The sequence below is a fragment of the Pelodiscus sinensis genome, chromosome 1 (assembly GCF_052426305.1).
Source record: "Pelodiscus sinensis isolate ZL-2025 chromosome 1, ASM5242630v1, whole genome shotgun sequence".
NCBI classification, from domain to species: Eukaryota; Metazoa; Chordata; order Testudines; family Trionychidae; genus Pelodiscus; species Pelodiscus sinensis.
This window is the reverse complement of record NC_143052.1, coordinates 289775904-289801377: the sequence shown is the minus strand read 5'-3', so window position 1 is coordinate 289801377 and position 25474 is coordinate 289775904. Positions and strand designations below refer to the sequence as shown.

At 42.8% G+C, this 25474-nt stretch overlaps 1 protein-coding gene across 5 annotated transcripts in view; it reads right to left on the bottom strand.

Annotated features, from left to right (window-relative positions):
- Nucleotides 1–25474, bottom strand: part of AKAP11 (A-kinase anchoring protein 11) — a 75076-nt gene that overhangs the window by 23575 nt on the left and 26027 nt on the right. For 3 of the 5 annotated variants that reach the window (XM_075918957.2, XM_075918959.2, XM_075918958.2), the window contains exons 4-8: nt 22035–22082; nt 19303–19437; nt 15099–15363; nt 9840–14493; nt 1881–2036 (exon numbers count right to left, since the gene is read on the bottom strand). In XM_075918957.2, coding sequence (XP_075775072.2) covers nt 1881–2036; nt 9840–14493; nt 15099–15363; nt 19303–19437; nt 22035–22082 — 5258 coding nt within the window. Of the gene's footprint in view, nt 1–1880; nt 2037–9839; nt 14494–15098; nt 15364–19302; nt 19438–22034; nt 22083–23372; nt 23574–25474 lie in introns of those variants that run through there. The other 2 variants (XM_075918960.2, XM_089775462.1) reach the window with 2 other exon arrangements.

The window sequence follows — 25474 nt, the reverse complement described above, 5'->3', positions numbered from 1 at the left end:
TTCAGCCTACTGCCAAATAAAGCAAATCTCAACACAATCTTCAAAGACAGGGAAAAAAATAATATTTTTTAGCCTATTTCCACTTAACTATAGCTAAGATTCACAGTCAGCAACATGCATACCCCAAATGAACATGAATAGAGGAATCTTTCCAAAATATTAAATACTAGAAGACTTACCAGGAGTTGCTCAGGTCCTTCAGGGGGAGGACAAGGGTGTGTGTGTGTGGGGGGGGGGGGTTTGCATGACTCACTACACCTGCTCTCAAGGGCTGCATGGCCCCATCAGCAGCTGCTCTCCAAGGAATGGCTAGGATGGGGGGAGCAGTGCTGCCAGCTGAAAAATTGCTCCCCTGGGTCTGTGGCTCTTGCTGTCTTCCTGTGTCCTTCTGGGGTGTAACTGACCCCTGTGCTTGCTGCCCCATTGTGGTCATTTGTGAGTATAACTGTCGCTTGGCCTTTAAGTTATAAGAGGAAGCTACAAACTAAATTTGGTGATCCTAGTTACCATTTAGAAGGCATTCTTGAACAAATGGATTCACAGATGGACAGACAGACACACAAACTCTCTCAAATATATAACAGAGGAGGAACTAAATTTGCAAGTAAATTAAATGATCAAATCCTCCCTAAAGACAATTATGAGTTTAGTGCTCCTAATGTATGTATTTTTTTATTTTAAGACATTGTCTAAAAAAGTCATTGAACAACATCAGGAAAGTTGACTGTACAAGGAACTTTATTAAAAAAAAAAAGTAGATTTTGCCAGAGCAAAAAGCTATGGTTAAATTTACATAATGATTTTAAATTATGACCAGCTTTCAGAAGCTCATAACTTTCTGGAAAATATTTCTGACAAATTTTAGACCCAATCTACAAATGGATTCCTAAAGAAAGACTGAAAAAACCCTGCTCCATTGCCAATGAGTTATGAAAGATGGAAAAAAATCCCCCACATTCTATTCTCAAATGTAAGTAACCCGAGATATACTTTTGCTCCAACAAGTAAAAACCAGATAAGCCTATGATTTAAAATGTTCATGTTGAGTAGGAAGAGTGAAATCCTTATGTCCTTTGAAAAAATAAGTTTATAATAAACATGTACAGTGGAAATGTTTATTAATGTTGGAGTAACTATACTAACAAACTCTACTTTAAACATACTTGTTAATTAATGTCTTTACAGAATGTTTACAACCCAGAAAACTTTGTCTCAACCACACGTTCAATGTAAAAATGGATTCTGTACTCAAATTTTAATTCTACTGTGAAGCAAATGAGCTCAACAAGAGGAAGTCCCTGGCCTGCAGAGTTTATAAATCAGTGTACAGGAGCTTATAAACTGTCCAAGCTCAATAATTTCCACTGCAAGTTTACAAATTCAATCAAAATATCCAGTAAATGTATAAACCCTTCAAGTCTTTTTGAACTTTTCTTGTTTTGTTTCCTTTGTTCCATTTTGAGAGTTGGGTTTTTTATTTTGTTAAAAAAAAGTTTAAATGATTAAGAATTGAAGCATTAAAAATTAAGGAAATGAAAATTACTGTATTCATGTTAGCCTTGCCATGTTACATATAAATTACACCGCTCCTACATTGCTTTCAAAATGTGTATATTAATATATTGTCATTAACCATATAGATATTCAGATTTTACTCATGATGTGTCAAACATTACTATAAAAACTGTAATTTGATTTTTTGCCACAGGAGATTAAATTTATATCCTGTTAATATAAGAATGTATGTATGTGTGAATATGAATTCATATCAGAAAAGTCCCCTCCTGAATGGTGACACTGATTTAGACATAGTAATGCTGAAATAGTTTTCTGATGGAAGAGAGAAAGATAATTGTGTAACTAAAATGTGTTAAAGTTACCTGTCACTGAGGTGAAGGAAACTGCTGCTCTCATCAGGATGTTCATCTTCGAAACTGAGATTGGACCAGCTGCCAGTGCTATCCTCACCAATACTGAGACTCATCTGCTGGCTAACTAGAGATTCAGCTGAGTGAAATCCTTCTCTTCCCACAGAACTAAACAAAAATTAAGACAGCAACATTACTGATGACATATTTCACACTGTTCTACAAAATCACTTAGCCTAATTTAATGATGTCAACTGATCTGTCAGCTGTAACTGATTTACAATTCTCAGAGGCTACATATTACATTTATGCAAAGAGATTCAAGTCTGGGAGCACCACTTAGGGCATCTTTTACTGGGGAGGTTAGGCAGTGGCATGGACACAAATCCTAATTTGAAAAAATTAGTTTATCGCATTCTAGCGCTGAAACAGCCCTGGTGCCTGGGCAGCTGTATCCTGTAGACATCATATTTACTACAGTGACTACATCTATTCACGGAGGACAGAGCATCTTTGGACTTGTCTACAATACAAAATTTTAAACAAAAATTTCCCAGTATTGCTCTGACCAAGTCAACGCCATCTGTGTCAGCACTAGTAAAGACACAAAGCTAACAGTCGCTGGGAAATAAGCACTAGCTTATTTATACCGTCATACAAAACTGCACAAGGGTAGGCAAGATGATACTTAAAATGCTGGTGACTACCTATAATCCTCTTTTGCTTAGAAAAGCTGTCTTGTGTAGACATAGGGCTAGTATCCTTATTTCAGAAAAGAGATGGTTACCTTTTGTAACTGCTGTTCTTTGAAATGTGTTGCTCATGTCCAGTCCTTTTTCCTTAGCAGGATACCATAGGTCGGCAGGGGAGACCCCAATAGTGGCACCAGTTAACTAGGAATATAGCACCCTGCCGACCTCTCCCTCCTAAAGTTTCTTCTTGCTAGAAGTGACTCCGAAAAGAGGGGAGGTAGGAGGGTTAAGGAATGGACATGAGCGACATCTTGAAGAACAGTTATGAAACAACAAATAGTCTGGTAGCATTTTAAAGACTAACAAAGCATGTAGATGGTATCATGAGCTTTCATGGGCACAGCCCACTTCTTCAGATGACTGGAGTGTTGAAGGATAGCTCGGTGGTTTGAGCATTGGCCTGCTTAAACCCAGGGTTGTGAGCTCAATCCTTGAGGGGGCCATTTAGGGATCTGGGGCAAATCTGTCAGGGATGGTACTTGGTCCTGCCATGAGGGCAGGGGACTCGACTCAATGATCTCTCAAGGTCACTTACAGCTCTGTGAGATAGGTATATCTCCATATATTATCTTTTCTTCTTCTTCTTCTAGGAATTGCTCATGAGCATTCCACTTTAGGGGATTCCCAAGCTGGTATCTGGCGGAGGGGGCTCTGCACTCTGCAACACTGCCCTTTCAAATGCAGAACCCTCTCTAGTCTGATGTTGGAGGGCATAGCAGGATGTAAACGTGTGGACCGAGGACCACATGGCCAGTCAACAAATGTCTTGGACAGGAACACGTGCAAGAAAGGCCATTGATGAGGCCTGCACCCGGGTCAAATGGGCAGACAATTGAGGGAGTGGCACTTTCGTTAAGTTGTAACAAGTATGAGTACACATAGTGATCCAGGAAGTTATCCTCTGGGTGGGGACAAATAGCCCCTTCATTCTATCTGCCACTGCAGCAAACAATTGAATGGGTTAGTATGCTCAAGGTAAAAGACTAAGGCATGCCTAATATCCATGGAATGTAGGGATCTGTCCCAAAGGGTAAGGTGAGGTTTAAGGTAGAACACCAACAGGAAAATGTCTAGAGATATATGAAAATGGGAAACTACTTTTGGAAGGAACAAAGGATGGGGTCTCTATTGAACCTTATCTTTAAAGAAACAGTATAAAGGGGTTCCAACCGTAATACTTTTAGTTCAGAAACTTGGCTGGCTGAAGTAATGGTCACCAAAAATACAAACTTCATAGACAAATACAACAAAGAGCAAGTAGCTAACGGCTTGAATGGCAGAGCCATTACTTTGATAATACTAAGTTTAGGTCCCATTGGGGAACCGGGTCCGTCACATGAGGCTATAACCTACCTAACCCTTTAAGGAACCGACCCACCAAGTGGTCCACAAATACTGAACCAGCCTCGGTGGAACACCAATATTGTACCCGGATGAACCTTAATGAACCAGATGAACTTTAATGGAGGAAGTGACCAGGCCCTGTTTAAAACTTACAGGGTAGTCCAGAATAAGGGCAACTGAAGCGTATAATGACTGGCGAGACCTTACAGTGGGGCACCAAGGCAAACCTCTTTCATTTGGAAGCATACGGGGCCTGCGTGAAGGGCTTCCTACTACCCAACAACACTGCCCTCATTCCCTTTGAGCACTGTCGCTTTATTGTGCTCAACCATGAAGCTTCCAGGTAGTCAAGTGTAAAGCCTGTAGGTTGGGATGCAGCAGCGTGATGCGATCCTGGAACAGCAGGTCCAGGAGTAAGGGGAAGGAGGAGATCAGAGGCACCACCGACTGTTGATGGAGCCTCATATACCAATGTTGCCTGGGTCTGGCCGGTGCTAATCACCCCTGTGATTTCAAGAGAACGGGGGGAAATGCATGTGGGAGACCCCTCCCCCAGTGAATTTGAAAGGTGCTGCCAAGAGAATCCTTGCTGCTGCCCAAGTAGGAACAGAAGAACCAATACTTCCTGCTCTCCCTCGTGGCAAAGAGGTCCAAATGGGGCCTACAGTCTGGGTGGGAGATGTTCCTTAAACTTGTCCATGGCCGCCAATCTATTGTAGCTGTAGAAAGCTAGCACCACTTGCTGGTTAGCAACTTTTAATCGGAGGCTATCTGATGAGCAAACCTTCATCCCCAAAAGAACCAGCCTTTTAGGGTATATCTACACAGCAAGGCTAAAGTTGAATAAACTATGCAACTTCAGCTAAGTCAGTTAAATCGAAATAGTTTAAGTCAGCTTTTGGCGCTGTCTACCCAGCAGGAAGTTGAACACTCTTCCTTTGACTTTCCCTTATTCCTTGTGAAATGAGCGTTACCATGAGATGGAATAAGAAGTCCTCTAGCTCAATATTATCTCAAAATAAATACTTCAGGTATTCCAAAGTAACGCTGCTGTTTAGACATATCCTGAGAGTCTTTGGACGTAGAAGTAGGGCCCTAGTGATCCTGGAGCTCCTTAGAATTAGCCATATCCACCACCAGGTTGCCCACTTGTAGGTGTGTATATAAGTACTCATATCCTTTGGATGGGCAAAATACCACACTCCTCCTTTAGCAGTCGGGTGGATAGAAGCCAGGGTTTGCCAGAGGGTTTTCATGGTGGAGGAGATTGTCTTGATAAAAAAAGGGAGAATGATGCTGGACTGCTCCCCAAATGACAAAATGTTCACCATAGGATCTGCATCCTCCACCTCTTCTATTTGCAGATTCAAAGGCTGAGTCATGCACTTCAACAGCTCTTAAGTGAGCTCTACTGTCCATGGGGGGGGGGGGGGGGTAGTGACACTGCCGACCTCACTACAACCTCTTCGGGTAACAATGAGGATGACAGATCCCGCAGCTCCTCTTCTTTCGGTTCAGCATCTGGTACCAGGACCCAGACCAAAAGCACATGTTTGTGGTCACCAGCACTGGAATGCTGAACTGGGGGCAGCACCAGGCACAGACAGACACAGACACACCTTGAACCTGTTGCTGCTGATCCTCTCAGAAACAGGAAGCCATCACCTGCCACTACTGTGGGGCTGGTGCCAAATGGGACTCCACCGGTGCCCTGAAAGGCAAGCATCTGCAACCCCGATGTTGTTTGCTGGAATGACTGTACCCATACAGCAGGATCTCTCCCTAAGGCTGCTCAAGGAGTGCCCCTGCTGACAGAGGCCACGGACCTGGAACCGCCTGTCTACGTCTGGAGATAGGCCCAAGGAGTCCAGAAAGGCCACTGAGAAAGGGCCTGCCACTGAAGAGGCCACTGGAATGCCAGCTCCTGCCTCATCTCCAGCTGACACCACATTGAGTAGTGCCACCTCTTGGACTGGCAACCCTCCGGTTCTGACTCCGACATGGATGTGGAATGCAGAGACCAAGGGGGAACAGTACCATGCTGCACCAGCAGTGACTGAGAAGGTATTAAGTTACCAGGAGTTCTCCACCTTTTACAGGAACCCTCTTGGGCCCTGTGCCGAAGTGAACGGTCTCCACTAAGAGAACGGTGCTGCCTGGGAGGGCTCTGCTTTGTACAGGAACCTTCACCAGATCAGTGCCAAGGTGAATGGTCTCAACTTGATGAATGGTGCTGAGGCAAAAGCGACCTCCTTAACATGGGGAGGTTGTCCCCCTTGACTGCACCGTGCCCGGTATCGGCGATAGTGCCAGAGGAGACTATATTGGAGGTGTTGATCGGCCTGATGTTAACTCAATGATTTCTTGAGAGCTGTGGACATGCCATCTACTCCCATTTGACTCTCCAGGATGGGGAGTCCACCTACCCTGTAATCAACAGGTCAGGCAGTGCTGCTAGAGTCAACAGCACTGTGCAGGTGGGATGTTTCGAAGGATGCTCCAACTGTGGACGCGACCCTTTAAGCTTCTTAGCTTTTGAAATGGGGGACTGTCCCCCACCCGCCTCTGTCTTCTGCACCAGAGAATGGGATCGGTGTTGGGAACCTGTCTTCAGCGAATGTTGGTGACAGGGTGCCTTATCCGACCCTTTACTCGGAGCTGGTGCACTCTGCACTGACAATGGTGCTCTCCAGGGATGTAATAGTGTAGTCAATTAACTGATTAACTAATAAGCAAATGCTTACAAGTTAATGCTATAGACTACCGGCATTCCTATCCCTTCCTCCCTCCCTCCGCCCCATTTGCCAGTAAATTTTTTAGCAAGCTGGTCAGCAGCCCGGCTCAGTCCTGGTTTGTGATGGGACCTACCCCCACTGCAGCTCTGCATTTAAAGTGTATTAGGAGCCAGGCGGGCAGGCAGCCTGGCTCAGTTCTGGCTCGCGCAAGGTCTGGGAGTTCAGCCCCCTGCCAGGCAGGAGCTGCTGCCACCCTGCGCTGCTATCTCTGCATCAGAAGTAGCAGTGCAAGGTGACAGGCAGCCAGTCCGCAAGGGGAGCTGGTTTTTAAACTGGCTCCCCTCGCAGACCAGTTCCTGCCTGGCACCTCAAGCTGCTGCCTCTGATACAGAGGCAGGAGAATGGAGTAGCAGGGGGCTCTTTGGGAGTGGGGCCAGAGAGCACTGGGGACTATAAAACAATTGAGAAATAATTGATAGGAATTCATGAGGTTAATCAACTATTCAATTAATTGATATTTAACCACCTTAGTGTACTCTGCACGAAAGACACTGACTCTGGGCCCATGGCCTGCTGTGCTGGATGGGGCCTCCATTAAGAGGTAAAACTCTGGTCCTTCACGTTCTTCAAGTAAAGGACTTGCAGATCTTGCACTTATTCGCTAAATGGTCCACTCCCAAACACTTAAGGGAGGAGTTGGGTGGATCACCCATTGACAAACTTTTTGCACTATCTACACTGCTTGAAGCTGGGAAATCAAGGCATGCCCTGGCTCCCGAGTAAGGAAAAACACCAGGAGTCCATCGCTGCAAACTTAATTCTTAACCAACATCTACTTACCACTTGAGAGAACTAACTACAACACAAGCCAGGGAAAGCATGTTTGCTTGAGGCAAGAGATGCTAGCTCCAACAACCGTACGTGGCAGTAAGAAGGAAGTGAGGGAGGGAGCAATCAGCAGGGTGCTATATACCTAGCCATATTGGCTCCCTCTAGGGATCTTCCTTGCTGACCTGCTAGGGAAAAAGTTTCCCGGCAACTGTACATGTGGCACACGCACATACTAAATTTGTATGCACATGAGCAATCACTCCAAGAAGAATCTAGACTTTTAACACCCAGAAATGAATTAAGTGAGCAACCTTAATTTACATTAAAGATATTTCTACAACCTTTATCAGATCAATTCTAATAACTCAACCTCCTCTCCCCCAAACTCTGTGGTCATATTACAAAGTGTTCAGTCTGAAAATTTTCCTGGCAAATGTATATAAACTTGTCTTTTAGGGACACTCCGCAGGAGCCCGTGTGAAGCTGTGCGATGGCTAGGGATACAAGAAATCATTTCTGTTCACCATGCCTTCAAAGTAATCAGTTGTAACACAGCTGTTGTGTTTACCAAGTACAAAGATGACCATGGGCTGAAGTGTTACCTGTAGCACATATTTTAAATGGAATTTGTGATTCTGAAGTGTGGCAAATGTCCTTTTCCACAACATTAGCTATCACCAGCAGGTGAGTGCTAGGAGTGGAAGGAAGAGGGAATAAGTACAAATAATGAATATGCTCCCCACAGCAGCCTTTGGAGTCCACGTATCTTAGAGTTAGAATGTCTCCCTCAGACACTACTGAAATGGTGCACAGCTGCTCCCCTAAACCACCGTCTCTTGGGCTCTTGGTGCCACAATTAAGCTTGAAACTTTACACGAAGCTTTGATTAAAAAGCTGCATTTCTGAACCTCTTGCTGAAAAGGAACATCAACATTATAAGAACTCAACAGCACTTCATTTATAAGGTATAGCCTCATTTAAATATTACGTGTACTCTGAATGAGGATTCCAAATAATGTAAGTATAAAGGCCAAGTAATATGAATTCTCAGTCATCTATCTTTATATGCTACTGGGAATTTTAAGTGGAATGTCTATACTAGAAGACCATCAAAAAAAGGAGAGGTAAAGTGAATTTTTGTAGCAGTTCTGTAAGAAAATGAAAAATCTTTTAGCATATCAGCTCTTCATGGCAAAAATCATAATTTATTATGTGATTATACACATAATAATTATGCCTTTAAAAACTGGGAGTATCATGGTTGGCGCCATTAGGCACCACCATAGTTTGTTAAGACATCCAGGTATTTACATTACCTCGTATATCACCACACAATCTCAGACCCAAGCAAATAAAACTGTTTACTGCCAAGTGGATCCCACTCTAAAGGCCATGATGACAGAAATACATTGTTATTTGAAAAACTAGGCTGAAGAGATAGGTTGTGCACCTGGACATGAAAATAGTTTTATTTGAAGACACTCTGATCTTTGTAAGGTCTATTTTAATTAAGAACTAGATTTGAATCTACCTTCTCATTTACTAATTCAACCACACTGACACCTTCTATCAAGATCTGTAGACATTAATTTCTTTCAACTCACCTACAAAACATGGTATAAAGATTTATAATACATTAGTCCTTATAAAAAAAAATGTTACAAGAGCCTGCAAACCAGTTTCTAGTCTTCTTTAAATAATCCTTTATCAACTAAAATAATGTAGAAAATAAAATAAATATATTTTTTATTCCTATTTGCATATATACACAATTTTTCTTCCAGAAATTAAGACAGCGTTAAAGTACAATTATAATCAGAGGAGGCTATATAAAAGACAATACTTACTTAACATAACATGTTTGATTTTAGGGTGCAATGAGTACTATAGAGATGATGTAGCTATGGAGAGAACTGGACTATACCATGACTCATCAACTAAATTATCAATTAAATTCCAGTAATTTACATCACTGATAAAACAATCTGATCAGAACATCAGAGAAAATTACCAGAGTCAGCTCTCCAAGCACAGGTACATTCTCAAGTAGGATAGAAACTGGTTTGCTCTGATACACTGAGCTCCTGTAACTGACAAGATTATTCTAAAAAAAAATTCTGAGCAGCCTAGAAGCCACCAGCAGGAGGTGCAAAAATACATATTATAATTTAAAATTATGTTTCAGGATTGTAACTCTGACAAACAGTGCTTCTGAGCATATAAATGTTCAGAATAATAAATTAACAGAAAACAGCACACACTTTGCTTAAGAATAGCAAGAGAATAAGAGGGAGAGAATAGAATGTTACCTTATGTTAACAGCCTGACCAATATTATTCATAGCTGAAGTCATTATTTCTGTAGTAAGGCTTTCAGCAAAGCTGACTCCATCATGTCCAATACCACTATCAGCTGCCAGACTTGTATTACTCCTCTCTCTCTCTGCTCTTTCAATGGCTACACCAACCATCTTCTCAGAAAATGCGGTCTTCTGTTCCACATCAATATGAATTTTGGGAATATCAAGGTGAAAAATTCTTGATTTTTGACAGACACCACCCAACCCTGAATTGGGGATCTGTCTTATTCTATAGGGGGGTTCCTGTCCAGGCACATGTGGAGATGAACTTCCAGTACAATACTGATACTCCTTCATACTACAGTAACCGCAGGCTATTCCAGAAAATGGAGACAACTTCTCTGTGTAAGTGCATCTTTCCCCATTTTTCCTGCTTTCAGCACCTTGGAGAAGAGCAGACTCTAAACTCATTCCTAAAGTGTCATCCACTACTTTTCTGGCATACTCTTCTATAGCGTGAATGGTGCCTTCTTGGTAGCTATAGTCACTTAAACTGCCTGTACTATGATACAGTTTGTGTTTTTGTGAGAAAGGAACAACTGTTTTAGAGAATGTCGTTTTAATGATATTCCCTGTGGTTTCATCAAATTTAGATTTTTTATACAGACAGGAATCTGTTAAGGATTTTGGCAAGCAAACTGCTGACATTTTCAGTTTTCTTTGGACATCACAAGTTATACTATGAGCAAGGGATTCAGAAAAATGTAACAACTCTGTACCTTCAGTTCTGTGCACATTGTTTACTTCACAAGCTTGACCATCACCCCTATGAACTCTACTTTTCATTTGCCATTTTGTATCCATCTCTTTGTTCAATATCTTGAACAGCTCATGTCCACCATTTACATGTGTGTTCTGTACAGGAAATAGTCTTCTGTTATATGTCAATTTGATTTTCCTCGCAGCTTGTTGGAGGCCTGATTTTATAGATCTGTAAGCAAGTCTACTAGCATACTGATCCATTAACAACTCACTGTTGCCACCTTCCTTTTTCAGAACTCTAATGATGTGATCTGCATATTCATCAGTCACACTCTCACAGCTTGGATACCTGGAAGTCAGGCCTGTTGTTCCTAAACTCTGTAAAGAAAGTACAGATGAGTCTACCTCTCTGGACCACTGGTTAACTACTGGACACAACTTCTCTTTTGACCTACAGTCTCTATCATCTTTTCTGAGAGAAAGACAATCTACATGACAGTTTACCCGCTTCAACCTCAAAAGCTGACAATGCCTTGATTTTATCATCTTCTTAGCCTCATTAATAACTTTTCCAGCCATATCACCTGCGTAATTCCACAATGAATGTAAAGTTTCTTCTGGGATATTTATAAATGCCGTATACCCACATATTTTGTTGTGCGCATTTAATTGGCAGTGTCTGTCAGCTTCTCTTTTAATTGTTTTATCATCTAAATAGGAAGCAGCCATTTCAGTTGCCATAGAAATGATATGGCTAGCTAAACGATCAGCATATTGTACTGTTTTCTCTGAATGTTCAGTGTTCTCCACAAACATTTCAGAGTGTTCATCTTCACTGCTTTCAACTTCTTCAGAAAGTGATCGCATGAGTTTCAGCATAAACTCTTCCTTTTCCAAGGAGTCGGGTTCAGATGCAGACAAGGCAGCAGCAGATGGGTTATAAGGGGTAGAAGGTGGTGTTGCAGGTGCAAACTCCTTTGCTAATTCTCCCTTGAGTTTCTTGGTTAATTTTCTTAGGTTCCGTTCAGAATTAGTCTGAGATGGTAATAAAGGAGTTGGTGGTGGTGTATCAGGTATTACACAGACATTTCCATCTCTGATGCTTGATTTATCTTCCATCTGCAAAGCATCTTCATAGCCAAACATCACCATTGAAAGGTTACTTGCATGCAGAAAACAGTTTTCCTGCCCAAAAGCTGAAGGATCTGATGTTGTTTTTTGCATATCATGTTTCTTCAGTGGCTTAGTTTGGGATCTTATTGAACAGCTTCCTGAATCAAACTCTTCTACATTACCCCTAGTAAGAGTCACAGTAGGACAAGGAAATGGAGTGCTTGAATACCACCTATGTACTTCATGTCCTTTTTGTTCCTGAACCCAATCTTTAGGTGCTGAAAGAAAACACTGAGCAGCATCAACTGAATTAACAAGAAATTTAGGTGGGTTGTTCAGAGGCAGCTGTTGTGGTTCAACAATTAAAGGAACAAGTTTGTGTTTCTCAAATTCTTGTTTCTTTACTGCACCACGCATTTCTTTTTTACAATGATTGGTGTTCTTCTGTAAGCCTCCATTACATGCTACAGTTTCACTTGTATGGGATAATATAGATTTAGTTTCATCTACGGATTGTTTTACAATACACTTGGACAAATGATCAGCAAAAGCATTTTTAGGGATATTTTCATCACCACATTGCCAACGAGCTGTTTTTCTAGTTACAAAATCTGTATATTCCTCCACCGTTTTGGTAACCCTTGATGAGGTTATTGCTTCATAAGCCTCATTTACTATCATATCTACCATTGTTCCAGAGAAACTGTTGATGCTTGTTGGCCCAGTTGTTAATTCTGAAATATTATTCACTCCAGGATTTTTGCTTGCTTGTTTGAAATCATTCTGGTTACAAAAACACTGCACACTACTTTCACTGTGATCTGCAGTCAGGTAAATATTTCTAAGAGAAGCCACTTTCTCTTTTCTTTTTTTTGATGTAAAATATGACTGTGTAGAGTCTTTGTACATTTTCAGGCTGTCACCTGCTCTTGCACAAGTCCATACTTTTGCCTTATAAATATCAGATGAAGTCTGACGTTTACGAAGTGCCCTTCCAGCTAAAGGTACTGGTATTGAACTTACAACACCAGAAGTACAAAATAAGGCTTGCTGTACAGTATATTCTTTCCCAGTTTTTTGTATTGGATTCAATGCTAAAAGTGCAGTATCATGAGAATTAGGGAAAGCAGTGGTAGTCTGTGTTGACTGCAACATACTTTCAGCACTTACATACTTTATGTTGTCCATGGAAACACTAATTGCTGCCTGCGTTGTGAAAGTCACATCAACCTGGGATAATTCAATGAAAGCTTCCTGAATGACAGATTCAGATAAATCTTTGGCATATGACCTCACTACTTTGTCTTCAAAATCAAAGACCCAATCTTGTGTAGTTACAGGTGTTGGTGGATGTGAAAATTGGCAGACTTCCATGATTCCCTCAAAAATAAGTTCCTCAGTGAGGTCAGCTGCAAATCTTGCAACTGTGTTGGTAAATATTTGTTTCTTTACATATCGCAGTTCTTTTAAAGCACCTGTTATAGCTTCACCAACCAAAAAGCTTGCTAACCCATTAATGGCACGTTCCTTCAGTGACAAGGCTCGCCGCCTTCCTATCTCATAAAAAGCCATTTGAAAGACTGAAGATGTTAATCTAGCAGCCAAGTGACACAGTGCATTGGTGCAGGAAGAAACTCCTTTTTGTAAATCTTTAAATGCACTACCAAAACTTCTTTCAACCAGTTCTGTTGCAAGTTTTTGAATGCTGTCTTTAATCTTTAGTGATTTGTGTTTAGATTTAACTTTTTTATCTGGCTCCTTGACAGACGTTTTCCTCTGGAGTTCTGCAATTTGACATTTTTCCTCTTTTGAGACAATCCTATTATGGCTGGAAATGTTTTCAGCATGTTTCTGTACCGACAAAGACTGACAATGAAAAACAGAGCCCAGTATTTCAAATGAAACATTGTTTGCATAATCTGAATATGCACTATAAAGTTCATCATGATTTTGAGTAATCCCATCTCCATTGATATCCATCCGACAAAGACATTCAGTGGACGCACAACTCTCTAGTGGACTGAAAGCTGATGATCTAATAGGGCTGAAGAATTTGCCACTGTCTTCTCCTGTTTTCACTGGCCGAGGGGAGTCTGGAACATCAAAGAGGCTGCTATATGGGGATTCTGGTTTACGAGGAGTTGGTTTCCTTACATTGGCTGGAAGAGTGGGACGATCAAACTTGAATTTTTGAGGATTCATAGTAGTAGTTTTAGAACACAACTGCTCAAGGGCAAGCCTTCTTTTCTGGGGTGGATTACCAAGGACGGGATCCCTTATTAGTTGACAAGTATTTTCCAGAGTCTGTTCCAATTCATCAAACTGATCAAAACTATCAAAAAATTCACTTATTTCTGAGTCTGAGTCCTCTACACCATCTTTTACTACTGGAATTTTTGGTAGCTGAAGTTTTGCTTTCAAACTTTTTTGATACCCTTCTTCATCTAAGAAGATAATAGGGCTAGGGCTGGAGCAATCTGACTCAGATGATTCAGCAGGAGAGGAAGAAACCAGTGTTTTATGCAAAATATTACCACGTTGATCAGAGGAATTACATGGCTTGTAAAAACTCCTCTGTATCCAAGGATCAGAAATAGAGGTTGTGACTGAATTTTTTACAGATGAGGATAGTTCTTTAAGTCCCAAGATATTTATCAGAGAAGCAGATTTGGCAGATAATTTTCTATGTCCCGAGTTGTTAATGATCTTTGAGTCAATAGCTTCTAAACAATGAGCAGAGATGGTCTGTGAAGCAGCATCCCGGTGGTTCCGAATAGTATAGGTTGTGCCTAAAAGAAGAAAATACTTTAAAAGCAAAGAAGACACCAAAACAGCAAACTGGGTAATTGATTTTGACAGCAATAACTGGATTTGTAATTAGTGCAATAGGATAGAGGGTTTTTTGAGACTAGAGAAAATTTTAAAGAATCAAGTATTTCATAAGCACTTGACTTTGTCAGTGACGGTTCCCTTACTACTGCAGGTTTTCTTAGTGTATGTGCCATGTGCCTCAGGTGGTCCATGACCACGATTCATCATGAAATTTGGTCCAGTGCTTGAATTGTTAGCTTCCCTGTCCATGTGGGATACTGATGAGGAGTATCTTATGAATAGGATTAAAAGCTCTTGCTTTCATATTAGATTCTACTTGTTCTGGATCTGACACTGAAGTCAGAATCTTTGGTTATGTCACAGTCTGCTACTAGGGAAAAAATGGTGAAATTTCAAATTTACCATTATATAAGTCGCCTTTAAAAAAAAACCCAGATAATTTGAAGAAAAAAATAATTTTATGTAACTTTCACAAAATTTACCACTGCATGAAAATCCCTCATTAGTCTAAATTATAACAAATGAGCTCTGCAATATATTTCAACAGAGAATGAAAACTAACCAGAATGTTGTATCTTTGAAGGCTCTTCTTCATCTAAGTGCTCAAAAGCAGTGACAAAATCATCCTCAATTGAAGACACTGACTGATTAGTGTCATCATCTTCTGCATGGGACATCTCTGCTTCATGTTTCTGTAATGAGTATACTTCCATTGTATATCTTACACCCATAGTGTATTTGCTCAGTAAAGAAAATACAGAATCAACTTTGATCCTTGGGAATGAAGGAGATAATCTCATCACACAAAATAGTCCAGAAATGTGAGTCTTGAAAAAGAAAAACAAGAAAACAAGACATTTCTCAATAACATGTTTTTTTCCTAGAATATAATCTTGGAATAATTTTTAAAATGGCAAGAATAAGAGTAGAGATCAAAGACAAAGTGAACTGAAATTACATGTAAGTACTTTTGTTAGTACTACTGTAATTTTAAATTATTACAATACTTTAGGTCATCACCACACACCACAAATAAAACTCCATTTTACAGATGAGGAAACTGAGGTAAAGAGATTAAGTGATTTACCCATGATCACCAGAACCAAGTTCTGAGAGGGTTCAAAGGCCACTCTTATCTTTTAAATACATTCTGAATAGACAAGTTTTTTAAAATTAATAAATCACTACTCTAAACAAACAGAAACAAAGAAAATCCCATTGGTTAGTGCTAGGAACTTTTACTCCTACAAGTAACACAATTATTCAATACATAATTAATATAAATAGTTGTAAAAAATTCTATCTTCACTAACATTTGAAGAAGAAGTGGAAAGTATCAAGTGGTAGAAACACCTAACCCAGTTATGGATAAACTCTCTCACATCAGGGTATGGAAATGGTATTGAGGACCATGAGTGGTCATGAAATTGGGGCTGGCATGTAGGAGAGGGTGAGGGCTCCAGCTGGGGGTGCAGGCTTTGGGATGGGTCTGGGATTGAGGATTTTAGGGCGCAGGAGATGGGCTCTGGGTCCCAACAAAGGGGTTTGTTGGGGACAGAAGGGGGATCTGGGTTGAGGAAGAGCTGAGGCTCAAGGGTGCAGGCTTTGGGCTGAGTTCATCCCCTCAAGCAGCTCCCAGAAGCACTGTCCTGTCCCCCCTTCCAGCTGGGTCCCACACAGAGGCACAACTGCCCGCTCTGTGTGCTGCCCCATCCACAGGTACCTCCCTGAAGCTCCCATTGGCCGCAGTTCTCAGCCAATGGGAGCTGTAGGGATGATGCTTGAGGTGGGTTAGAGCACGGATCCCTTTGGCTGCCCTACACATAGAAGCTAGCCGGACATGCTGCTGCTTCTGGGAGTGCTGTGAAGCAGGGTGAGCCCCAGATCCCACTCCCACATTGAGAGCTTGAGGGCCAGATTAAAAGGCTGAGGGGAGGGGCAAATGTGGCCTGTGGACCATATTTTGCCTCCCTATGACTTAACTTATCCTATAACTTCTCTCCCATGTGACAGAGGAATAGCACTGTATCTGAGAAGACTAAGTGCATGTTCACACTACAAAATTCAGTCAGCTTAAGTTGACATATAGCCACCATAGTAATTAACTCAATTTTAATATCTTCCCTATGCTCCTTCTGTCAGCAATGCACATCCTCACCAGGAGCTGTCACTGTGTTGACCTAATTACATCAACTTAAGAGCTATGCTCCTCACAGGTGAAGTTATTAAGTGAGCGTAGTGTAGGGGAGGCAGACTAGAGCCCATGGGCTGCATCTGGCCCATCAGCTATTTTAATCCATTCCTTCAGCCCCTGCTAGGGAGTGGGGTCTGGAGAGTGCCCTTCTCCACACGGCTCTAAGAAGCAGCCGCATATCTCCCTCCTCTGTGTAGATATAATGTCGACAGGCAGAACTGAACTTCGGACCTCTGTAACTTAGTGCATGAGCTTCTACCACTTGAGCTAAAAGCCAGCTGGGCTCTCAGCTAAAGCTGTGGAGGAAACTCATTCTTTTTCTCTGTAGGTGGTCTAAGTGTCACTACATGGGACAGGGAACCACACCCAGAAGGTGTGAGGGTTACATAGGAGCAGGCAGAGAACTCTGTGCATTGCCCCTACCCACACACACCCACAAGACCAATAGGAACTGAGGATGGGGGGAGAAGGTTCAGTGCACTAAGCCCCCAGCACCTGGCTATGTCTCCACATACGAGCCAGCCAGTATGGAAGGGAAACATGCTGTTGCTGGGAACTGCTTTTGCGTAAGCACAGCCTGCATGTTTGAGTATCCCCCCGCCATGCGTCCCAACCCTGATCTTCCTCCTAGGCTCTGAATCCCTTGGTCCCAGCCAACAGCACCCCAAACACCTCATCTCCATCCCAGAGCCCAAACCCCAAGCCAAAGCCCTCATACCCCGCCTAACTCCAACCCTCTGCTCCAGCCCAAAGCCCTTCCATTTTCCAAACTCTTTGGTCCCAGCCTAGAACACCCTCATCCACAGTTGAACCCCAGATCTGCACTCCAGCAGGAGGCCCTAACCCAGCACGCCAACCATCTGCCCCAGCCTTCAGCCCCATCCCACATCCTAAACTCCTCATTTTTAGCCCTACCCCAGAGTCCACACACCCAAGCAGAAACCTCAGCCTCTCATACATTCCAAGCCCAAGTTCATGAACATTCCTGACCCTCCATACAAATTCCATACCCTAATGTGGCCCTCAGACCAAAAAGCTTGCCCATCCCACCATAGTAAGCAATTTACATTGGGAGGAGCAACATTTTAGTATAGAAGCTTACAGAGTTAGATTGGCATAAGCTGTCTTACAATGACTTAACTCTGCAGTGCAGACTAGGCCTAGCCCAAGTTTCATTTTCCTTCCAAAGGTACTACGTTGAGGGGAATAAAGTCATGTAGATCACTGGATGAGCACAAACACATTTTGCAAAGGGCAGCTGAGAATGCAGTCCAGCTGGTTTCACTGCATGGTCACTGCCAGGCCAGTCTGCTGAACCTCAGACATATTCAACACAGCCAACTGTGGTTCATTTCAGGCATGGCTTCAACTTTTTTTTTAATTTGGTAATCAAAGACTCAAACTTTTAAATGTTGAGGGAGGGAGAAAGGACCACCCAGAAACTTGTTCCTAACAGGGATGCTAGAAATTGGGTATTTTAATAACCATGTAACTGCTAAAATTCTTAGCAGTTACAGTTATTCAGTTCCACCCGCAGTGTGGGGTCAAGCAAACAGTGCACTCCTGGCCCCACTCCCAGGGAGACCCCCTACCGCTCCGCACTGTTGCCTCCGATACAGAGATAGCAGCACGGAATGGCAGGGGTCTTCCTGGGAATGGTGGACCTGAGCTCCCCATAGACAAAGGCTGTTCCATGTAATGCTGTAGCAGCCTCTCTCCATGGGGAGCGCAGATCCCCAAAGACCTGGCTCAGGCCTGATACAGAGGCAGCAGCATGGGGCAACAGCATGGAGCAGCAGGCAGGAGCCGGTTTAAAAACCTCTGTAACAGAGGAAGCAGTGCAGGGTGGCAGGTGGCTCCCTTATGAACTCTTCATTTAAAACTTGGCCTGGTGGGCTGGGACTAAGCCAGCCTGCCAGTCCAAGTTTTAAATGCAGAGCACATTGGGAGTGGAGGTGGGGGGAGGAGAGCAGTTAATTGGGACCATTAACTGATAAACGATAAGTGACTGCTTAACTGGTTATCCGGGTAACCATTAACGTTCCTAGTTTCTAACATATTTAGGTGTACCGCAGCACCTTTTGGAGCACTTTCCTGTGCAATTTGCTGCTGCCTACTTCAGCATTTATAGCTTGCACAGCAGAGGCTGTTTCTTTAACAAAGGAGAGAGAGGAAAGTACCTATTTCCTAATATTTTATACAATTGCAGCATGAATGCCTTTAGACAGAATATTTATACCACTATTAATATTAAAAATATCAGACAAGGTGGATGAACTCTGTGTAAACTGTATAACTCCAAGGTGTGTGTCTTTCACCAACAGAAGTTGGTCCAACAAAAGGCACATTGCTTTACTTACCTTGTGTCTCTGATATCCTGGCACTAATACAGCTATAACACTAAAATCATCATGCCGTTTTTATAACAGATAGCTTCAAAACACACAATAAAGCAGCACTATATGGCAAGCTTATTGCAAGGACTACTTGGTAACACATATTTGAAGGTGAAGAAACTGCATAAAAGATATTAATATTCCATATAACATATTAAAATGATTAAGGATTTTACCTGATGTTTAGGGACATCAATGGTTTCCATGGGTTTATTTATGTCCTTCAGGAAAATAACTTCATTTTCATTTAAACTGCAGAAGTGGAGTGATTTCAGAACATCTGGGAGCTCTACAGAAACAGCAGCTAACTCCTAGTTCAAAAACAAATTCACACACTAAGCACAAAGCTAATAAGGTATGATAAAGACATCTCTGATCTGGAGGACCAAAAAGTTAAATAAATATTACCTGCCAATAAGTTTGTCAAAATCACCACTCTTTTTCCCTTCTTCGTTTTTTCAATTATATTCCCACACCAAACTGCAATCCTGCCTAAATGGCTAGTTCATAGCAGAGTTCTAATTCAAAACTCATACGTCTACCAGAAGAGAGATACTTTAAAATCGCGAGTATAATGCACACCTATGTATAATGAGCACCCTGACTTTAGAATCTTAGCATAATGAAAAAAACTGAATTCCTATGTACAATGTGCACCTCACTGTACAGGAGAACGGGAGGTAACCTGTTTCTGAAGTCCAGAATTTCTTGGTCTCTGCCTGGGTGCTGTGGGCGGCAACACGGCCTGCCCCACTGCACCAGGAGCCAGGAGCTGACCCATCAGCACCAAGCCCAGCCTTGCCCGCTTCCTGGAGGCAGCCCTGGGCTGCAGGAGAGTGGGAGGGAAGGACATAGGTGTGCTGCTCCTACCTGCATGCTCGCCCGAGAAATGCACGTGCAGCTGACAGCTGCCCGCACACCGCGCCGAGTTCGCACCTACTGCGGGGACCCCCGGAAATCCCCAGGCACAGCCTGAAGGAGCACCAGGCAGGCAGCGAGCCAGGGCGCTGCAGCCTCGTGGCACCGCCGGCTCCTCACCTTGTCCAGGAGCCTGGAGGGGCAGTGGCCTCCGCGCTGCGCTGTAGGGGGAAGTTTCTGTGCGGAGGGGAGGGGGAGTTTAAAACTTTAAAAAATTGCTCCTATGTATAATGTGCACCCTGGCTCTGAGCCTAAAAAAACGGGGGGGAAAAGTGCGCATTATACTCATGATTTTATGGGAATTATCACTGCCTCTCATGACTCAGAGAGGTTTGTAAAAGCAAAAAGAAGAGACTTGGGAATAGTAAAGAGCAACAGCACAGCAGGGATGTAAACACACAGAAGGAACATTTGAGTGCAAAAGTTTCCATCTGGTAATCTCCACACGCTGTAGCTTCACCATTACTAGGTTTGCATTGGAGCAGAATTTTTAAAGTAATCAAACAGTTGAAGCTTATGTTTAACTGGGATCTTCGTCAAAATGGAATTAGGTTTATTTAAAATAAGTATTCCCAAAAAATGAGAGCATTTAATATTATATTACTTTCTCTTTATACAGCAAAACATTGGGAAATGTTTAAAATTATGCTTAATCTAATATAAATTAAGCACAGTGGGCCCTCCTCTCTCAACAATTTTGTGCAACGTCATGTACAGAACCCAAAGTTCGAAACAGTGTGCCCAGAACAATAACTGTAAAGCGATTATTTTTACATCACCTTTAGTGTACTTGACTCTGAATGCAAGTCTGAGGACAACTTGACTCACAATATTTATCTTTTTGTTTATTATTGTGAAAGTCTCTATATTTAATGACTAATACCTTCTACCAAACACCTTGTGCTTTATATTAGCTATGAAGCACATAAAACACTTTGAGGTTCATGACCTGACAAGAACACAGTTAAGCTTATATGTTGATGCAAAAAACAATTTAATATCTAACAGGTACAAGATAAGGTTTATGGCTCCAGATTTTTTTACACTTCATTGCACATACTTAAATGCAAATACTGACACCCTGAAACCAAAACAATTTAAAAATTAAACTACAATTTATTAATAAAATTAACTGCTTAGTAATTAATATTTATTTTACTACACTACTTCAAATTTCAAGAAAGTCGTATTTGTCATTTATTTGTAAAAGTCTAACTGTACAACAGCCAAAAGCTCTACTTTGATATAACCTCTATATACCAGGAAAGGAGGAAAGAGCAAATTGTGAAGTGATTTAATACATGACCTATAGCATCTTGGAGAAGTAGAAGAGAGAAAAACAAAATAGTTTAAGGGCTTGCCAACAAAGAACTTGCACACGCTCAAATGGTAAGTTAAAAAGATTTGATTGAACTAGTAGAATTTTATGCATAGACTGTGATGTGGCTTTACACTTGGCTTAGATTTGCAATGATAATTAACAAGAGTGTTCACATGTCATCACTTCTAGAATTCAACCAGGCCTGAGACTAAATACATATGAAAAAGTATTAAATCCCTAATATTCTTTATGGTTACCATGAAATAAATCATACTTTTGTTACACCTTTTGTTTAAAAAACAGTGACCACTTATTTAACTCTCTTAAAAATATCTGAAGATCTGGCCAAAGGTATTTCCAAACACACAAACCCCAAAGCTGGCACTCAGGTTAACAAAAAAATTACACCTTTTCAAGAGACATTGGAAGTTTAAGCTTTTCCAGGGTTCTAAATTACAAATGAATACAAAACACTAGAGGTCTAAAATGTTTTTTTTTAATTTAAACTGTTAATTACAATGTCTAAAACATGCCATTTATTAAAAAAAAATGTTTGAGACAAATTGTTGAAGTAATATAAGAATTAGAGTTTCCATACCAAAAATATAATATTTCAGTTATAACAAACCAGGACTCATGTGCTGCAGTCATGAAATACAAATACATTACCTGCATACGAGCAGCATCTGTATCACCAGCAAAACCTAGAAATGTGATCTGTAAAAAAAGCATACAAATATTTTTGAAAAAGAGGATCCAGAAATAATCTCCTGGTTTTCTACTTAGAGAAAGCCACTTAGAACTGAAAAGTTTAATGAATCTGTTTGAAGTGAAGTTTCATACTGCAATTATTAAAATCCATTATGCCATTAGAAACAGCCTTACTAGAAGAGTATACATTGGTTCTAGTTTGCGGCAATAATTTAAGAGGAAATCCTACCTAACAAGCATAAGTGCAGAGAAAACGAGTCATCTAATACAGGCTAGAATTCCCTGGTTCAGCACCATCGGGACCTGACCAGTCCCAAATGAGAACTTGTCAGACCAGGAATGGTTTCCTGCCACTGGCACAAGCCTCATCACCTGCCGCTGGCAGGCTGTCCTAGCAAGCACCCTACCTTGCCCTCCCATCCCAACCAACCTGGCTGGGCTGCTTGTCCAGCTGCTGCTGGCTCCCTGGGCAGCACAGGCTCTGGTTCCTGCCACGGGAATCTGGCCCCATGCCCCAGCGGTCTGGTTCCTGCCACAGGAATCTGGCCCCATGCCCCAGTGCTCCAGCCCCATACCCCAGAAGGCAAACTCATACTGGGGATTTGAAAATCAAGCTGCATATTTTGTTTTCATACAAATTGCATTGACTACATGATTAAGTCAATAAGGGACCCCCTGCAGCTTTGCAGTTTAAACTGTAGTAGGAGCTGGGCATGAAGACAGCCCAGCTCCTACTACATTTAAAATCTAGAGCTGCGGTGGGGGATAGGTCCTGGTTCTGGCTTCTGCCAGGTCCTGGTCCACTGTGCCTCTGCCTCCCTTGCCCCTTCTCCCCACACCATGGAGACAGTGCGGGGGGGGGAGCCGGCTTTTAAGATGACTTCACCCCCCAGCACTGATTCCTGCTTCCCCCAGTGTTTGCTGCTTCTAACAGAGGCACCCAGGGAGAAGGGGGGAAGTGAGTAGTCGAGCAGTGACTCACTGGTCATTTACATCCCTAGTTACAACTCCATTATTCATATTACACCCTCATTTAAAATCTGTGGAATATTTGTGTTAGACTTAACCAAGATTGCATAATACAGGCAAAAATGCGGTACTTCAATTAATGTAGTCCTTCAATTAAAACTTCAACAACTCTTGATTATATATGAGCCAGAAGAGAATCCAGCTCCAAGTCTCATCACTGTATTACTCCTACAGAAATAGGAGTATATGGTCAGTTAAGACAGCAGATAAGACTATGAACACAAATGGGAGAATAGACCTACTGAACAAGAAAGCGAAGTTACTCACCTGCGGTGCAGTAACTGTCGTTCTTCAAGATGGTGTCCCCACGGGTGCTCCACTATGGGTGCTGGGCTTGCCCCGGCACCACAGACAGAGACTTGTCATTAGCAGTGTCAGACCGGACCATGCATGTGCCGCAGGCTCGCGGCTTTCGCGCTCTGTCACGCAGTCCGGCCCCCCCGCCAGTTCCTTGGAACTGCCTCGGAGTCTGTAAGAGACAAGAGCAGAAAGAGAGAGAGAACTCCGAAGCAGGGAGGAGGGCGGGTAGTGGAGCACCCGCGGGGACACCACCTCGAAGAACGATAGTTACTCACCTCCAGTGCAGTAACTTCGCTTTCTTCTTTGGGGATGTCCCCGCGGGTGCTCCACTATGGGTGACTGCGTAGCGGTAGTCGCCAAAAACGGAAGGAGGGCAAGGAGACCCTATTTATCCGCCGTGGAGAGCACCGCAATCGCCACAGCCCCATCTGAGTGAGTGAGAGAGAGAGAGAATAATGCTTAGCGAAGGTCCCATGAGAGGACCAGGTCGCCATCCTGCAAATGTCCTTCAGAGATACGCCTCTGTGGAACGCTGTAGATGTGGCCATGGCTCTAGTGGAATGAGCATGTGGTTGGGACGCAAGGGGTACCCTCTCGTTGCGTACGATTGCACTATGCATGCGGTCACGAGATTGGAAATTCTTTGGGAAGATAGACGTTGACCCTTTGACCTGTGTGCCAGAGACGAATAAATGGTCCGTAAGCCTGAACGATTTAGTACGTACCTTTTCTGGGTGAGGAAATAGTGAGAGTAAAAGCCCCTGTTCCTGAAGTCCTTCGGAACTGGCTCTATGGCACCCAGAAAGAGAAGGTGGTCGACCTCTAGTCTGAGGAGGGTTTCGTGAGAGGGGTCCCTGAAGAGGGCGGAGTGGGAGGGGTGGTTGGTGGGATGGCTATGAGAGGGATAGGATAGCCGAACTGAACAATCTCGAGGACCCATTTGTCCGTGGTGATTTTTGCCCATTGATGTAGAAAGGGTCTTAGACAGTAGTGGAATAGTTGGGTTGAACGATTCACAGTGCTGCCTGTGGCTGTGTGCTCGCCCTCGACCAACACATCAAATCTGTTGCTTGCTGTTGGGAAGGCATGTTCGGTCTGCCGGTAGGGTTTCTGCGTCACTGAGGCCTCTGGCGACAACGCTGGTTGTCAAAAGGCCTCTGTTGTTGGTTCTGCTCTTGCCACTGGTGTCTAATGTAGGGGTAATCATATCTGCGCTAAGGTGAGTAGCGACGTCTCTTAAAGGGGGGCGTATACATCCCCAAAGTTCGCAGGGTTGTCCTAGAGTCCTTAGAGGAGTGCAGGATTGTGTCCGTGGTCTCTGCAAAGAGCCTATCTTTGTCGAAGGGTAAGTCCTCGACTTTTATCTGTAGTTCCTTTGGAACTCCTGCCGCTTGAAGGAAAGAAGCTCTACGCATAACAATAGCCGTAGCGGCAGAACGAGCAGAAGTAACAGCTACGTCCATGGCCATCTGGAGGGACGTTCTCGCTGATGTGTAGCCCTCTTGGATGACTGATCTCAGGATCGATCTTTTTGAATCGGGGAGATGATCCATGAGAGGAGTGAGGCGTGAAAATGTATCGAAGGTATGATTGGAGAGATGCACCGAGTAATTGGCGATTCTGCGGAGTAAAGTCGCTGAGGTGTATACCTTCCTGCCCAGGATGTCGAGCCTCTTTACGTCTTTATCAGAGCCCTGGTGTTTGAGGTGAGGGGCTCTAGATCTCTGTTGAGCTGCGTCGACTACTAAAGAGTTAGCCCGTGGATGGGCAAAGAGGAATTCCAATCCCTTTGGTGGCACGAAATATTTCTAGTCAGCTCTTTTGTTGGTGGGAAGGGCTGACGCTGGAGCATGCCACACCTCATCAGCCAGTTCCAGGATGCCTTCGTCGAGAGGGATGGCGAGGCGTGAACTATGTCGCGGTTGGAGATTCCTGAAAAGCTTATACTACTTTTCTTTGAGCTCTTGTAACAGAATCTCCTGTGTAATAGCTACCCGCTTAAATAATTCTTGGAATTGACGGAGGTCGTCTGGAGGAGAGCTGTCGTTGGGGTTCACTGCATCCTCCAG